The sequence below is a fragment of the Alosa pseudoharengus genome, unplaced genomic scaffold (assembly GCF_046254945.1).
Source record: "Alosa pseudoharengus isolate Yale_2024_CS ecotype anadromous, Long Island Sound unplaced genomic scaffold, YU_APseudo_1.1 YU_APseudo_1.1_scf_21, whole genome shotgun sequence".
Lineage (NCBI taxonomy): Eukaryota > Metazoa > Chordata > Actinopteri > Clupeiformes > Clupeidae > Alosa > Alosa pseudoharengus.
Genome location: NW_027468674.1, coordinates 33,723,866 through 33,743,067, shown reverse-complemented (window position 1 = coordinate 33,743,067; position 19,202 = coordinate 33,723,866). Strand labels below are relative to the sequence as shown.

Genomic DNA, 19,202 nt, shown 5'->3' with positions numbered 1-19,202 from the left:
GAACAGTACAGCTACATGAACTAATTCTCTTTAGTGTCTGACAGTAGCCTAGGCCTATAGGTTATACTGTTGGCTTGTGCATGACGTGACGTTTTGTAACCTACGTTTCCATCAGTCTAGTCTTTTATCCATTCTTTACCATGATAACCCTCCCAAGATAGAACCACCACTCATGCCATCGATGTTGAATTTTGGGCGTCTGACGGAAACTGATCAATCTGACCAACAATTAACGTCGATTTGACACTATTTTGCTGTCCGGGTTTGCAAATCATTCATTTAGAAAATTTAAGTTGCGCTATTTGTTATCATAATCACAGCACGGCTTTACTATGTTATCATTAGGCAACCATATCATTACATTATCGCAATTAATAAGTCATCATAATCATCATAGTCAGCATGGCATGTCACAGCCTACCTGCTCCACCACTGAGTTCTTATCATGTAGCCTCAACTAGGCTCGCACTCTCCACCACCTGCTCACTGTCCCTTGGTCTGTATATCCTCATTCAAACTCCACGAACTTCAACATGTTGCTGACATATGCTAGCCTACTTGCTATATTGTATTGAAGCTTCTACATTGGTTTTCATTTTGCACAATTGTCACTACCGGCACCCGCCGCAATTTCGTGTAGGCAACTTCGATTAACTTTTGATGCGCTCACAGAATCCTGGCTCTGAGCCAAAATGGGAGGGGTGGGGCCTGACGTGAGCTGTTATTGGATCAGTCCAGTGTCAATATTGAAATGTACCAATGGGCCGCTGATTGTCCTTCGTTTGGGCCGATCGTTGGCCAAAATAATTAAATTATATAGCCTATTCTATCGGCCCAAAAGGTGCGTCGGCCCACAGGGAAAATGCCCGGTATGCCAGATGGCCAGTCCGCCCATGGTGGAAGGGCCCATGGAACCACTAGGCGCACCCACCGTAGCACTGCCACTGACTCGGTGGCATAGTGAGATGCAGTTTTTACCTTAAAAAAAAAAACTAAGGTGGGTGCGCCTAGTGGTTCCATTATTATTACGGTTATGATTAGTGCCTGGGTTTTTTGTGATTTGGGAATAATTGTCAGAAGGACCTGCAGAACAAATTGATATTTGCAGATTCGTCTGGGATCTGGACGGCATGGATTGAATCTTTTAAACCACCATTAAAATGATGATCCTCAATGCTAGATCTGATCTAGACAGGGTAACAAAACATATGGAAATATTCAGACAACGTGATTATCTGATTGTGAAAATTTTTTACTCAGAAGAGCATAATGTAGTGTGAAATTACAAATGATAGAGTTCTCATACTTGATTATGTCACTACAAAAATATATTCTACTCCCCCAACAAAAAGCTAACACATTGAACATTTTAGGAAAGAGTACCAAAATATCTCCTGGTCAGATTACAAATAACAGCAGCCCCAATAACATTAAATTGGTACAAATTTGCGTATACACATATATTAAAACATTCAGAAATTTTTAAAATCACATTCCTAAATTACATTATTCAATGTTGCAATAAAAATACAATAATAAAATAAGACCCAAGCCCCCTTTAAAAAGTTTTCACCCTAATAATTACAGCATATTAGGTGCTACACAGTAAAAGAAAGTACCTATCTGATATTAAAATATTCACTGTACTATTCTCTACCTGGACGGAAAGGGAAAGAGGTAGCAACGCTAATGCCTTGTGAGTACTGCAGTTGAAACCATCACATGTGCTTCCACAGCAACTTCATATCAGCATACAGGAAGCCTTCTTTGTGTAATCATACACAGTACTATGGATGTTAGCAGTGAGCGTAATTTGTTTTTCCCTTGTGTCGGTGGTTAGGCGCCCATGCAGATGCAAGGAATTTTGTATATATATTTATAAAAAAAAAAAAAAAAAAAAAAAAAATCACATAGGTAAAAAACAGTAACAAACAATAACATTAAAGGGGTGGTTCAGGATTTTGGACATAAGACCTCATTTCCAAGTAAGCAAGTGTGATATTTATCAGTGGAGACCGTTTTCAACACGTTTCATCCAGTCCTTGTAATTGCAGAGTTCGCAGGTGCTAGGCTAGCGCAAGTCAACGGTATGTGCTAGCCTGCCACTAAAGACAGTCTTACCCACTCCAAAGTACACCCGAGGCAAATTCCAGACAATCGATGTAAATGTCTGTGTTGATAGAATAGTGTAAGAAATACAACTACCCTCGCATCGCGTTGCAATAGTTATACTTTGGTCCCTGAAGTTGGTAGTAGTCATTTTGCATCTCAGCAGCGGACTGATATTACCAAGGCTACTACTAAGTATCCCCATTGGAGTGCGCTTTACTGTTTACTTTTCGGCGCAGTACTACTAACCGGAGCAAGTATAATTCCGTCGTGGTAAGAAACAAGTCCCTCAAAATGTAATGCGATCGTTGAAATGCAAGGATAGAATAACGTTAGAAATAACAGTATCAATACAGACATTTACATCGATAGTCTGGCGTTATAATTGATTTGCCTCAGGTGTACTGTGGAGTGGATAAGACTGTTTTTAGTGGCAGGCTAGCACATACCGTTGACTTGCGCTAGCCTAGCACCTGCGAACTCTGCAATTAGAAGGACTGGATGAAACGTGTTGAAAACGGTCTCCACTGATAAATATCACACTTGCTTACTTGGAAATGAGGTCTTATGTCCAAAATCCTGAACCACCCCTTTAAAACACTCCTTGGGCACCCCCTCACAAGACAATCCATCATGTGTTCCTTTTACTTTTGAGGCTTGCCTGCTTTCAGATTGTGCAAAGGTAACGCCCCAGGTATGGTAAGGAAAGACTGGGGAATGAGTGGTGGGTTAAGCAGGCAATGGAATCGGTGAAGAAACAGTGGTTGGTCATGGCAGGCACAGGTGGTGCGGTCACTTGTCTTCTGGGCCCCTCGCAGTGGTGTGGCTTCATGCATCAGACTCCAGACTGAGGGATTTGGCTAAAGGAGTTCAGTAGTTGTGGAAGCAGTAGTGTTTAGGCCATACTAGCAAGGCTGGAGTATTGGTGAACTCCAAGTTGTAGGCACTCTGAACAGTCAATCTGTGGACAAAAGATATCACATTGATAAATAGGTCAGCCAACAAAACAAAACAAGGTGTAAAAGCAGACAGAACAAGGACATTTATCAGCAATTTTTGGTTATAGTCACAGTCAAATGTCCTGTGCTTGGGGACTCCCTACAGCAGACAAACCTCTAACTGTAACCCCACCACCACCAACACCAAAGACACCCTTGTGTAAAGTGGGCACCTTCCTTCTTCAATTTTTTGCTGAATTTGGTCTACAACACCGCCAAAACCCTCAACAGTGGCGTCTGGTGTTCCAGAGATCTTTCCATAATCATAATGTGTTAGGACATAATGTCTATATTAAAGACAAAAACAAATATACCTTGAAGAAACAAAACAAGCTCTCAATGACTTTTCCGAACAGGACAAACGGCCGCCTTTAAAGATATCTAACAGGGGAGCGAGGCGACAAGTGCGTATCCAAAACAATCAAACTCTCTTTTCATGCCTTCTAAGATACTTTCGAACTTCGAATGTTATTTGTCAAGGGTTACCACCACAGGAGTATGAACCTGGATTAGGGTATCTAATCTGTCACTCTTCCTCTCTGTATCAGCTGAATGACATGTCTATACTGTGACATGATCTCCAGACTGGGACTCTCCAGACTCCAGATTTTTTCCTCAAAAAGAAATTCAAGGACTTTCAAGGGCCTTGGATTTTTTTTTTCAGATTCAAAAACTTTCAAGGATTTCAAGGATTTCAATTCACCACAATTTCAGTTTACAAGGCAATGAAGTCTTATCAATGGTACTGATAGACTTTACAAGGAATTCTCTGACCCTTTCAACCTGTCCTGTCACTCAACATGGAATTGTGCCATATGCCTAAACGCTTCACCAGTATCTCTACAATAGAAAGAATCATGTTACCCAACTCTTTTGCATCAATACATTTCCCTTATACATCTGCTAGGTTTCACTTTCAGATTGTCATTTATTCAACAGCACATGGCGCACCTGTTGCAAACATTCTTACATTGTCCATAAAAGCTTGAATGGGAGGATGCGCCCTCTTCTACAGCCTCTCCCTACCAACCAGAGTTGGTGCTCTTTATACCATTGCCATGGTGAAAACAAATAGTGAGATGGTGCATTTCCAATTAGTGTGGGATGTGGTGTAGTTGTGCAACTGAGTATCCTAAAATATGCTTTAACCAAAGTGAGGTCTGGAAATCATACAAAGGTCTCTGCTTTTGTTGCCTGAATCTGATGCTAAACCATGCCAATGATGCTCCAAACATCAAGAAAAACCTCTGATTCTGGATTCTGGCCTTCAAACAGGTTCCAGTCCTTGCGCACAATGCGCAGTAATATGAAAGACATAAATTAGAAGCACAAACCCCATTTTCCTTGACAGCGGTCTGTTATAGAGAATTAGCAGACCGCCGAACATTGGGAAGGCCCATTCAAGTGAATGGAGCACTCTGCAGCACTCTGAAGAGCCGTGTAATAAATAATGATTATTTGATTATTAAAAGGTGCTTTAAGTGATGTTACGTGGTTTCTAAGCTAAAACATTTTTTGTCACATACTGCAAACATCACCTCACCATCCGCTGCCTGCCTTCGCCCAACCTGGACCATAAAAACATAAACTGTTCCAGCAAATCACTGACAAGATGCTCGAAGTGACGTTACTCAACATGGCTTAGAGCGATCTTGCAATCCTTCAATAGCGTAATTTGTTAAAACCACAGCTTGAAATCCCTTACCGCAATTACCGAGTACCTTGGTGCCGGAAGGCTTCATATTGTTCTCTGTGTGTTCCCTTGAAGAAAACAAAAAATGCACATATTATACCTTAAGGTTTTGCACATAGCACTGTAATGAAATATATCCAGTGTGAAGACTCACATCTGATATCCTTCTAGAGACTTTTGGATCTCTTGCAGAACTTCTGTGAAACATGAAGAAAATGATATTACTACAAAATGCTTACTGCAGCATTGACACTGCACGGCCAAAAAAAAGTCGCCAACCCTGACATTTTATTGGACTGTGTCTTGCTCTGGTTATGATGCACATTCATGCATTCTCCATGACATTGTTTCAAATACAACATTCAACATTTGCTTGTCTAGAGTCGCATAATTATAGAGTTCTGTCATAAAACTTCTATGGTTTCAAGTAGGACACTATTATGGCCAATTCATCACAATGATTCCCCATCCACCTAGAACCTCTCTTTCAGTTTGAGACGAATCCTGGCATTGCCATCCTTGAACATGTCTATGCCATCAAGGAAGAAAAGACTGAAGCAATCCCCAGATCATAACACTGCCCTCCTGAGGTTTGTGAAGTGGACACTATGCAAAATGGGTGCGTTTCAGCACACATAATGAAATACGAACTCATAGGACTGGATCTTGTTCAGCTGGTCATAAGAAAACCAGTTGTTAGTGAGGCTAATTGGAAAGGATTTAATTTTCAAGGGAACATAAAGATTGGACTCTGGAACAATGGAAAAAGGTCATGAGATCTGATGACTCCAGATTTAGCCTACTCCACAGTGATTAACATGTCGGGGCAGGAAGCTTGTAAAGAGATGCACGCATCATGCATAGTGACCACTTTACACAACTCTGGGGTTGCCTCAGTTGGCCAGGTCTAGACTCAGCAATGTTGTGTGGCTATCAGTGATATCATTACTACCTGAATGTGCCGAATGACCAGGTTATCCCATCAACAGGGCTCCAGAGTGGTCTCACATGCAATCAATATTCTGTCCAGTTTGACAACAAATTTTCACTGGTCACACTTCACATTTTGCAGCATTACTTATACGTGAATTGTTCTTATAAACAGTCTTGACCGTTTTCGACTGCTGACTCTGTAGTCATCCTCAGAGTCAGCGGATCACTGCAGGATGACTGCAGAGTCAGCAGTCGAAACTGTCAAGGTATTCCAAAGCAAATTTACTGTACAAATACAGTTCCTTATTGAAATAGATATGAAAGTTAAAATGATCATCCATGCAGACTAGATGCAGACTAAACAAAATGCAGATTCACAGACAAGAATAAGCATACATGGCAAGCAACACAGAAAAGGAGAATTGGCGCCATCTCCTCTAGTGAGAGCCTGCTTTAACTGGTTACTGGTTACTAGTGTACTCACTCTCATCATTCAGCAAAGCATGCTCCATTACATGTCTAGCAGAATTCTCTGAAACACATATGTACACATACACAAAACATACATATATATCAATTGGATGAGCATAAGCATTTAAGAAAGCATGCAGAAAACAATATCAACTGATAACTACACAATTGCGGGCGTGTGCTGTTGCGAGTTTGTGTCACTTTGGATAAAAGCGCCTGCTAAATACCAGTCAACGTTTACTTTAAGTTTAGTTAACAATTGTAGATTGATTCATCATTTGACAAAGGGTTTTGGAAGGGGGTGGTCCTTCAAAGAAATGGCAATGTGTATTAATTGGGAATGTGCCAAATCTTCCACCACTTTACATTTTGTCAAAAAATGTGCTGAAAAGATCTGATGTTTTCTCTACCATTGTGATGCAGAACTCACACGAAAATGTTTTTCATGGTTGACACACTGATGCTTTACTAAATAACAGTTATACAATCCAAAATAAGTCAATAATCCCTCTGTCTCTGCTCTCATTTAACACCTACCTGTACTATGCAATGCACATTGTTGTCAGGCCTCTAAAAATGCATCACACACATCTACGATGTGTTCATGAAATATCTTAGACAACCAATCAGCAGCATCATCATTATATCTTGGTACAATAATGTGTGCTTATTGGTTCACTGAGGGTAAAGACATTTATTCCTTATTGGTTAGGTATTGAAATTTGGTTTTATTGATACTCAATGGTATCAGAGCTTTGGTGGCAAGGACACCTACGATCAGAAACAAAGACACTGGATAACAACACCACGTTCCCGTTTTGGACATTGTGTTGGTTTTTTGTCTATAGCAAAACCAGATGACTATTTGAGATTGAAATTGAAAATGGCTGACAGTCTGACTCATTCAGTAACATCAGTTAATTTTGTCTGTAACCAAATTAAAAATAGACCCAAAATATGCAGGAAAAGGTATTAGTATCAGCCCTAATAATGAATATCAGTTGATGCTTTTTCCATAAGCAAAGCATGTGAAGCATTTAGCCATGCAAGTTCTAATGATTGAATGCCATGAGAGTGAAGATCAAAACAAGGAATATCCATCTCACCATCATCACAGCCTTTTCTGACTCCCCTGCAAAGGCAATTAAATACAATATGAAGCCTTTATAAAGGCCTGCAAAACACTGAAGTAATAAAGTATTTTTGAGACACACACACAGTATATCCAATATAATTGTAGCACTGCAAAAGTTAAATGCACCTGGTCTAGGTGTACAGACCTGCCATCATAACCCTGCCCATCCCCAAGACTGGTCTTGCTGGGATCAACAGTGGAGGTGGGAATGTCTGGCAACTCCACTAAAGACCTCGGTTCCACCACCCAACGGGCAGACAGAGAAAAACGTTCAAACTCCGAAGGAGAAATCAAATAAAATCCTATGGGAGGAGAAATAGGACAAAATATATATATATTTTTTTAATGACAGGCTGGCAGAACAAAGCAGAGTATGTTAGGATGGAGAACTGTCTCTCTTGCCACCCCTAGGTTTGTTTCATCTAACCAGAAAACATTCCTCCAGATTAAGGTCTCCATCACAGTGCTAATCTGAAGCTTGTGGAAGGCTGCCCCCAGTGTTTGATCCAAGTTACACAATTTAAAAGCAGTGCCACTAAATATTAGGTTGAGCCAGCTGATCTATGTAGAGTTTTGACCCTCTGAGAACATAACATTATTTTACATTTATTAGGGCCCGAGCACCGAAGGGCGCAAGGCCCTATTATTTTTGTAAGGATTATTGGGGGCCAAGCAGCGAAGCTGCGAGGCAACCCATAGTGATTCTACGTATTTAGGGCCCGAGCACCGAAGGGCGCAAGGCCCTATTGTTTTTGTAAGGATTATTATTATTATTATTAGGGCCCGAGCACCGAAGGGCACAAGGCCCTATTGTTTTTGTAAGGATTATTATTATTATTATTATTATTATTATTAGGGCCCGAGCACCGAAGGGCGCAAGGCCCTATTGCTTTTGTAAGGATTATTAGGGCCCGAGCACCGAAGGGCGCAAGGCCCTATTGTTTTTGTAAGGATTATTATTATTAGGGCCCGAGCACCGAAGGGCGCAAGGCCCTATTGTTTTTGTAAGGATTATTATTATTATTATTATTATTAGGGCCCGAGCACCGAAGGGCGCAAGGCCCTATTGTTTTTGTAAGGATTATTAGGGCCCGAGCACCCGAAGGGCGCAAGGCCCTATTGTTTTTGTAAGGATTATTATTAGGGCCCGAGCACCGAAGGGCGCAAGGCCCTATAGTTTTTGTAAGGATTATTATTATTATTTTTCTATATTATTATTGTTATTCTACTTTTTTGCTTTCCTGTTTTTGAGGTGGTTAACATGGTCGAAAACTCTTGAAATTTGGCACACACGTCAGGTGTAACACATCGCAGTTAGGTACAAGAGCTTGACCCCGGGCGTGGCCCAGGGCCTCGCTAGCGCCCCCTTAGGTGACTGATCCCGTGGTTGGCAAATATTTTGAGGTGGTTAACATAATCGAAAAGTCTTGAAATTTGGCACACACATCTAGTGATACAGTGAATAGACAGGGATAAAAGCTTGGCACTGGGCGTTGCCCAGCAACTCCATAGCGCCCCCTTATGTCACTGTGACTTGTGGTTGGCATATAGTTTTAGATACACACACCAAATTTGGTGGGTGTATGTAACTCCCAAAAACAAACAACTTTTGTATTAACATGCCATTAGCCACGCCCACAGGAAGTGAGGTAATTGAGATTTTGTGCGTTGTGGACATGATCGATCCGATTCATGTCAAAGTTGGTATACATGACGCCGAGATGTTCCTGATTATAAATTGTGAAGCTTTTTTTTGATATGTTGTAATTTGACGAAATGGCAAAATTATTAATTTTAATACCCTTCCACTTAAACAATAAATTTGTCATAATTCACCATGCATGGCTTGAAATGTTTTAAATTTCACAGGTCATTGAAGACCATGTTAATGATAATATTCACATGCCCATAATGCATGTTTGCCATAGCGCCACCAACTGGCAACAGAAAGAATGACAATTATAGTGATGTCACATGATCAATTTGAACATACTCCTCCTAGACGGTTTGTCAGATTCATTTGAAATTTGGCAAACATTATGCCAAGATGTCGCTGATGTTAAATTGTGAATGGATTTTTGAATGTTGTAATATATTTGATATGATTTTAATATCTCACCACATAAACAGGAAATGTGTCATAAATCACAGTGCATTGAATGAATGGTCTGAAACTTCTCAGGTTAATAGATATTATAATTATGATAATATCCAGAGACCCTATGGGCCTGCCTGGCATAGCGCCACCACCTGGCCAAGCAGGAAAATGTGCCAGAAATTGGTAATGCCTTTATTTTTTGATCTGAAACTTTAAAAAATATTGGATATCATTATTGTGATGATATTCACATGCGTAATTCACAGGCCTAGCATAGCGCCACCTTCTGGCCAAGCAGGAAATGTGCCAGAAATGCTCTATGCTTTGAATAAATGGTCTGAAACTTCTAATGTTAATAGATATCATGATTATGATGTTATCCAGACACCCAATGGGCCTGCCTGACATAGCGCCACCACCTGGCCAAGCAGGAAATGTGCCAGAAATGGACAATGCCTTAAGTGATTGATCTGAAAGTTTACAAACATTTTGGATATCATTATTGTGATGATTCACATGTGTAATTTTCATGCCTAACATAGCGCCACCATCTGGCCAACCAAAAAGTGTTTCAGAAATGTTCTTTGCTTAAAATGAATGGTCTGAAATTTCTCAGGTTAATATATATTATTATTATGATGACACCCAATGGGCCTGCCTTGCATTACGCCCCAACCTGGCCAAGCGAATAAATGTGGCAGAAAATAAAATACAAAAACAAATAGCACACGCATCAAATATGTACATTTCACAAACGCACCACGTCGGTGCTTTGTTGGATTCCGACATGTCACGGGTTGCGGCCCGCAGGTGCTCGGGCCCGCCATTGCCGCTTGCGGCTATATTTAGGGCCCGAGCACCGAAGGGCGCAAGGCCCTATTGTTTTTGTAAGGATTATTATTATTCATTATTGTTATTCTACTTTTTTGCTTTCCTGTTTTTGAGGTGGTTAACATGGTCGGAAACGCTTGAAATTTGGCACACACGTCAGGTGTCACGCATCGCAGTTAGGTACAAGAGCTTGACCCCGGGCGTGGCCCAGGGACTCGCTAGCGCCCCCTTAGGTGACTGATCCCGTGGTTGGCAAATATTTAGAGGTGGTTAACATAATCGAAAAGTCTTGAAATTTGGCACACACATCAGGTGTCACACAAAGCAGCTAGGTAAAAAAGCTTGGCCCCGGGTATGGCCCATAGACTCGGTGGCGCCCCCTTACGTCCCCTTAGATGACAGATCCCGTGGTGGGCATATACTTTCAGTTACAAACACCAAATTTGGTAAGTGTGTGTATCTCCCCAAGATGAACAACTTTCGTATGTACAATGCATTAGCCACGCCCACAGGAAGTGAGGTAATTGAGAATTTGTGCGTTGTGGACATGATCAATTTTAACATACTCCTCCTAGACGGTTGATCCGATTCATGTCAAAGTTGGTATACATGACGCCGAGATGTTCCTGATTCGAAATTGTGAAGCCTTTTTTTGATATGTTGTAATTTGACAAAATTGCGAAATTGTTAATTTTAATACCGTTCCACACAAACAATAAATGTGTCATAATTAACCATGCATGGCTTGAAATGTTTTAAATTTCACAGGTCATTAAAGACCATGTTAATGATAATATTCACATGCCCATAATGCATGTTTGGCATAGCGCCACCAACTGGCAACAGAAAGAATGGCAATTATGCTGATTTCACATGATCAATTTGAACATACTCCTCCTAGACGGTTTGTCAGATTCATTTGAAATTTGGCAAACATTATGCCAAGATGTCGCTGATGTTAAATTGTGAAGGGATTTTTGATATGTTATATATTTGATATGATTTTAATATCTCACCACATAAAGAGGAAATGTGTCATAAATCACAGTTCATTGAATGAATGGTCTGAAACTTCTGAGGTTAATAGATATCATGTTTATGATGATATTCAGACACCCAATGGACCTGCCTGGCATAGCGCCACCACCTGGCCAAGCAGGAAATGTGCCAGAAATGGACAATGCCTTAAGTGATTGATCTGAAACTTTATAAAATATCAGATATCATTATTGTGATGATATTCACATTCGTAATTCACAGGCCTAGCATAGCGCCACCATCTGGCCAAGCAGGAAATGTGCCAGAAATGCTCTATGCTTTGAATAAATGGTCTGAAACTTCTCATGTTAATAAATATTATAATTATGATGATATCCAGACACCCAATGGGCCTGCCTGGCATAGCGCCACCACCTGGTCAAGCAGGAAATATGCCAGAAAATGGACAATGCCTTAAGTGATTGATCTGAAAGTTTACAAAAAATGTGGATATCATTATTGTGATGATATTCACATGTGTAATTTCCATGCCTATCATAGCGCCACCATCTGGCCAACCAAAAAGTGTATCAGAAATGTTCTTTGCTTAAAATGAATGGTCTGAAATTTCTCAGGTTAATATATATTATGATTATAATGACACCCAATGGGCCTGCCTTGCATTGCGCCCCCACCTGGCTAAGCAAGTACATGTGGCAGAAAATCAAATACAAAAACAAATAGCACACGCATCAAATATGTACATTTCACAAACGCACCACGTCGGTGCTTTGTTGGATTCCGACATGTCACGGGTTGCGGCCTGCAGGTGCTCGGGCCCGCCATTGCCGCTTGCGGCTATATTTATTATTATTATTATTTATTATTTATTATTGTTATTCTACTTTTTTGCTTTCCTGTTTTTGAGGGAGTTAACATGGTCGAAAATTCTTGAAATTTGGCACACACGTCAGGTGTCACGCAACGCAGTTAGGTACAAGAGCTTGACCCCGGGCGTGGCCCAGGGACTCGCTAGCGCCCCCTTAGGTGACTGATCCCGTGGTTGGCAAATATTTTGAGGTGGTTAACGTAATCGAAAAGTCTTGAAATTTGGCACACACATCAGGTGTCACACAAAGCAGCTAGGTAAAAAAGCTTGGCCCCGCGCATGGCCCAGAGACTCGCTAGCGCCCCCTTACGCCCCCTTAGATGACTGATCCCGTGGTGGGCATATACTTTCAGCTACACACACCAAATTTGGTAGGTGTTTGTATCTCCCCAAGATGAACAACTTTCGAATGTACAATGCATTAGCCACGCCCAACAGGAAGTGAGGTATTTGGGATTTTGTGCAGACTAATATGTGATGAAATATGTGATGAATCATGATGCCAAAGGAGGTGCTTCCCATGGGTGAAAACGCATGAAATTTGGCACACACATCAAGTGATACAGTGAATAGACAGGGATAAAAGCTTGGCACCGGGCGTTGCCCAGGAACTCCATAGCGCCCCCTTATGTCACTGTGACTTGTGGTTGGCATATAGTTTTAGATACACACACCAAATTTGGTGGGTGTATGTAACTCCCAAAAACAAACAACTTTTGTATTAACATGCCATTAGCCACGCCCACAGCAAGTGAGGTAATTGAGATTTTGTGCATTGTGGACATGATCAATTTTAACGTACTCCTCCTAGACGGTTGATCCGATTCATGTCAAAGTTGGTATACATGACGCCGAGATGTTCCTGATTATAAATTGTGAAGCCTTTTTTTGATATGTTGTAATTTGACGAAATGGCGAAATTATTAATTTTAATACCCTTCCACATAAGCAATAAATGTGTCATAATTCACCATGCATGGCTTGAAATGTTTTAAATTTCACAGGTCATTGAAGACCATGTTAATGATAATATTTACATGCCCATAATTCATGTTTAGCATAGCGCCACCAACTGGCAACAGAAAGATTGACAATTACACTGATGTCACATGATCAATTTTAACATACTGCTCCTAGACGGTTTGTCAGATTCATGTGAAATTTGGCAAACATTATGCCAAGATGTCGCTGATGTTAAATTGTGAAGGGATTTTTGATATGTTATATATTTGATATGATTTTAATATCTCACCACATGAAGAGGAAATGTGTCATAAATCACAGTTCATTGAATGAATGGTCTGAAACTTCTCAGGTTAATAGATATCATGATTATGATGATATTCAGACACCCAATGGGCCTGCCTGGCATAGCGCCACCACCTGGCCAAGCAGGAAATGTGTCAGTAATGCTCTATGCTTTGAATAAATGGTCTGAAACTTCTCAGGTTAATAGATATTATGATTATGATGATATCCAGACACCCAATGGGCCTGCCTGGCATAGCGCCACCACCTGGTCAAGCAGGAAATGTGCCAGAAATGGACAATGCCTTAAGTGATTGATCTGAAAGTTTACACAAATTTTGGATATCATTATTGTGATGATATTCACATGTGTAATTCACAGGCCTAGCATAGCGCCACCCTCTGGCCAAGCAGGAAATGTGCCAGAAATGCTCTATGCTTTGAATAAATTGTCTGAAACTTCTCAGGTTAATAGATATTATGATTATGATGATATCCAGACACCCAATGGGCCTGCCTGGCATAGCGCCACCACCTGGTCAAGCAGGAAATGTGCCAGAAATGGACAATGCCTTAAGTGATTGATCTGAAAGTGTACAAACATTTTGGATATCATTATTGTGATGATATTCACATGTGTAATTTCAATGCCTAACATAGCGCCACCATCTGGCCAACCAAAAAGTGTATCAGAAATGTTCTTTGCTTAAAATGAATGGTCTGAAATTTCTCAGGTTAATATATATTATGATTATGATGACACCCAATGGGCCTGCCTTGCATTACGCCCCCACCTGGCCAAGCGAGTAAATGTGGCAGAAAATAAAATACAAAAGCAAATAGCCAACGCATCAAATATGTACATTTCACACACGCACCACGTCGGTGCTTTGTTGGATTCCGACATGTCACGGGTTGCGGCCCGCAGGTGCTCGGGCCCGCCATTGCCGCTTGCGGCTATATTTAGGGCCCGAGCACCGAAGGGCGCAAGGCCCTATTGTTTTTGTAAGGATTATTATTATTATTATTATTATTATTGAGTATTATTATTGTTATTCTACTTTTTTGCTTTCCTGTTTTTGAGGTGGTTAACATGGTCGAAAACTCTTGAAATTTGGCACACACGTCAGGTGTCACACATCGCAGTTAGGTACAAGAGCTTGACCCCGGGCGTGGCCCAGGGACTCGCTAGCGCCCCCTTATTTGACTGATCCCGTGGTTGGCAAATATTTTGAGGTGGTTAACATAATCGAAAAGTCTTGAAATTTGGCACACACATCTAGTGATGCAGTGAATAGACAGGGATAAAAGCTTGGCACTGGGCGTTGCCCAGCAACTCCATAGCGCCCCCTTATGTCACTGTGACTTGTGGTTGGCATATAGTTTTAGATACACACACCAAATTTGGTAGGTGTATGTAACTCCCAAAAACAAACAACTTTTGTATTAACATGCCATTAGCCACGCCCACAGGAAGTGAGGTAATTGAGATTTTGTGCGTTGTGGACATGATCAATTTTAACGTACTCCTCCTAGACGGTTGATCCAATTCATGTCAAAGTTGGTATACATGACGCCGAGATGTTCCTGATGATAAATTGTGAAGCGTTTTTTTGATATGTTGTAATTTGACAAAATGGCGAAATTATTAATTTTAATACCCTTCCACATAAACAATAAATGTGTCATAATTAACCATGCATGGCTTGAAATGTTTTAAATTTCACAGGTCATGGAAGACCATGTTAATGATAATATTCACATGCCCATAATGCATGTTTGGCATAGCGCCACCAACTGGCAACAGAAAGAATGACAATTATACTGATGTCATATGATCAATTTGAACATACTCCTCCTAGACGGTTTGTCAGATTCATTTGAAATTTGGCAAACATTATGCCAAGATGTCGCTGATGTTAAATTGTGAAGGTATTTTTGAATGTTGTAATATATTTGATATGATTTTAATATCTCACCACATAAACAGGAAATGTGTCATAAATCACAGTGCATTGAATGAATGGTCTGAAACTTCTCAGATTAATAGATATCATGATTATGATGATATCCAGACACCAAATGGGCTTGCCTGGCATAGCGCCACCACCTGGCCAAGCAGGAAATGTGCCAGAAATGGAAAATGCCTTAAGTGATTGATCTGAAACTTTATAAAATATTGGATATCATTATTGTGATGATATTCACATGCGTAATTCACAGGCCTAGCATAGCGCCACCTTCTGGCCAAGCAGGAAATGTGCCAGAAATGCTCTATGCTTTGAATAAATGCTCTGAATCTTCTCAGGTTAATAGATATTATGATTATGATGATATCCAGACACCCAATGGGCCTGCCTGGCATAGCGCCACCACCTGGTCAAGCAGGAAATGTGCCAGAAATGGACAATGCCTTAAGTGATTGATCTGAAAGTGTACAAACATTTTGGATATCATTATTGTGATGATATTCACATGTGTAATTTCAATGCCTAACATAGCGCCACCATCTGGCCAACCAAAAAGTGTATCAGAAATGTTCTTTGCTTAAAATGAATGGTCTGAAATTTCTCAGGTTAATATATATTATGATTATGATGACACCCAATGGGCCTGCCTTGCATTACGCCCCCACCTGGCCAAGCGAGTAAATGTGGCAGAAAATAAAATACAAAAGCAAATAGCCCACGCATCAAATATGTACATTTCACACACGCACCACGTCGGGGCTTTGTTGGATTCCGACATGTCACGGGTTGCGGCCCGCAGGTGCTCGGGCCCGCCATTGCCGCTTGCGGCTATATTTATTATTATTTTTCTATATTATTATTGTTATTCTACTTTTTTGCTTTCCTGTTTTTGAGGTGGTTAACATGGTCGAAAACTCTTGAAATTTGGCACACACGTCAGGTGTCATGCAACGCAGTTACGTACAAGAGCTTGACCCCGGGCGTGGCCCAGGGACTCGCTAGCGCCCCCTTAGGTGACTGATCTCGTGGTTGACATAAATTTTGAGGTGGTTAACATGGTTGAAAAGTCTTGAAATTTGACACACACATCAGGTGTCACACAAAGCAGCTAGGTAAAAAAGCTTGGCCCCGGGTATGGCCCAGAGACTCGCTAGCGCCCCCTTATGTCACTGTGACTTGTGGTTGGCATATAATTTTAGATACACACACCAAATTTGGTGGGTGTATGTAACTCCCAAAAACAAACAACTTTTGCATTAACATGCCATTAGCTACGCCCACAGGAAGTGAGGTAATTGAGATTTTGTGCGTTGTGGACATGATCAATTTCAACGTACTCCTCCTAGACGGTTGATCCGATTCATGTCAAAGTTGGTATACATGACGCCCAGATGTTCCTGATTATAAATTGTGAAGCCTTTTTTTGATATGTTGTAATTTGACGAAATGGCAAAATGATTAATTTTAATACCCTTCCACATAAACAATAAATTTGTCATAATTCACCATGCATGGCTTGAAATGTTTTAAATTTCACAGGTTATTGAAGACCATGTTAATGATAATATTCACATGCCCATAATTCATGTTTGGCATAGCGCCACCAACTGGCAACAGAAAGAATGACAATTATACTGATGTCACATGATCAATTTGAACATACTCCTCCTAGAGGGTTTGTCAGATTCATTTGAAATTTGGCAAACATTATGCCAAGATGTCGCTGATGTTAAATTGTGAAGGGATTTTTGAAATGTCGTAATATATTTGATATGATTTTAATATCTCACCACATAAAGAGGAAATGTGTCATAAATCACAGTGCATTGAATGAATGGTCTGAAACTTCTCAGGTTAATAGATATCATGATTATGATGATATCCAGACACCCAATGGGCCTGCCTGACATAGCGCCACCTCCTGGCCAAGCAGGAAATGTGCCAGAAATGGACAATGCCTTAAGTGATTGATCTGAAACTTTATAAAATATCAGATATCATTATTGTGATGATATTCACATTCGTAATTCACAGGCCTAGCATAGCGCCACCATCTGGCCAAGCAGGAAATGTGCCAGAAATGCTCTATGCTTTGAATAAATGGTCTGAAACTTTTCAGGTTAATAGATATTATGATTATGATAATATCCAGACACCCAATGGGCCTGCCTGGCATAGCGCCACCACCTGGTCAAGCAGGAAATGTGCCAGAAAATGGACAATGCCTTAAGTGATTGATCTGTTTACGAAAAATTTGGATATCATTATTGTGATGATATTCACATGTGTAATTTCCATGCCAAACATAGCGCCACCATCTGGCCAACCAAAAAGTGTATCAGAAATGTTCTTTGCTTAAAATGAATGGTCTGAAATTTCTCAGGTTAATATATATTATGATTATGATGACACCCAATGGGCCTGCCTTGCATTTCGCCCCCACCTGGCCAAGCAAGTACATGTGGCAGAAAATAAAATACAAAAACAAATAGCACACGCATCAAATATGTACATTTCACAAACGCACCACGTCGGTGCTTTGTTGGATTCCGACATGTCACGGGTTACGGCCCGCAGGTGCTCGGGCCCGCCATTGCCGCTTGCGGCTATATTTATTATTATTATTTGTTCACCTTTTTGCTATTTTTGAGGTGGTTAGCATGGATGAAAAGTCTTGGAATTTGGCACACGCATCTGGTATTACAATGGCTACACAGGCATAAAGGCTTGGCCCCGGGCGTGGCCCAGGGACTCAGTAGCGCCCCCTTAGGTGATTGATGCAGTGGTTGGCACATACTTTCAGCGAGACACACCAAATTTGGCAAGTGTGTGTATCTCCCCAAGATGAACAACTTTTGTATGTACAATGCATTAGCCACGCCCAACAGGAAGTGAGGTATTTGGGATTTTGTGCGGACTAAAATGTGATGAAATGTGATGCCAAAAGAGGTGCTTCCCATCGCTGAAAACGCATGAAATTTGGCACACACGTCAAGAGGTACCGTGAATACACAGGGGAAAAGCCTTGGCACCGGGCGTTGCCCAGGAACTCCATAGCGCCCCCTTATGTCACTGTGACTTGTGGTTGGCATATAGTTTTAGATATACACACCAAATTTGGTGGGTGTATGTAACTCCCAAAAACAATCAACTTTTGTATTAACATGCCATTAGCCACGCCCACAGGAAGTGAGGTAATTGAGATTTTGTGCGTTGTGGACATGATCAATTTTAACGTACTTCTCCTAGACGGTTGATCCGATTCATGTCAAAGTTGGTATACATGACGCTGAGATGTTCCTGATTATAAATTGTGAAGCTTTTTTTTCATATGTTGTAATTTGACGCAATGGCGAAATTATTAATTTTAATACCCTTCCACATAAACAATAAATGTGTCATAATTCACCATGCATGGCTTGAAATGTTTTACATTTCACATGTCTTTGAATACCATGGGAGTGATGATATTCACATGCCCATAATGCATATTTTGCATAGCGCCACCACCTGGCAACAGAAAGAATGGCAATTACACTGATGTCACATGGTCAATTTTAACATACTCCTCCTAGACAATTTGTCAGATTCATGTCAAATTTGGCAAATATGATGCCAAGATGTTGCTGATGTTAAATTGCGAACGGATTTTTGATATGTTGTAATATGTCATGATTTTAATATCTCACCCTATAAACAGGAAATGTGTCATAAAGTCACAGTGCATTGAATGAATGGTCTGAAACTTCTCAGGTTAATAGATATTATGATTATGATGATATTCTGACACCCAATGGGCCTGCTTGGCATAGCGCCACCACCTGGCCAAGTAGGAAATGTGCCAGAAAT

General features: G+C 40.7%; 1 protein-coding gene across 5 annotated transcripts in view; it reads right to left on the bottom strand.

Moving 5' to 3' along the window:
* Window positions 1-2,667: 2,667 nt before the first annotated feature.
* The window catches only part of llgl2 (LLGL scribble cell polarity complex component 2), a 50,213-nt gene continuing 33,678 nt past the window's right edge, over window positions 2,668-19,202 (bottom strand). For 2 of the 5 annotated variants that reach the window (XM_076298697.1, XM_076298696.1), the window contains 6 exons: window positions 7,485-7,641; window positions 7,311-7,336; window positions 6,218-6,265; window positions 4,955-4,997; window positions 4,813-4,868; window positions 2,668-3,070 (listed from right to left, as the gene is read on the bottom strand). In XM_076298697.1, coding sequence (XP_076154812.1) covers window positions 3,066-3,070; window positions 4,813-4,868; window positions 4,955-4,997; window positions 6,218-6,265; window positions 7,311-7,336; window positions 7,485-7,641 — 335 coding nt within the window. In that variant the 3' untranslated portion in view covers window positions 2,668-3,065. Of the gene's footprint in view, window positions 3,071-4,812; window positions 4,869-4,954; window positions 4,998-6,217; window positions 6,266-7,310; window positions 7,337-7,465; window positions 7,642-19,202 lie in introns of those variants that run through there. The other 3 variants (XM_076298698.1, XM_076298700.1, XR_012990158.1) reach the window with 3 other exon arrangements.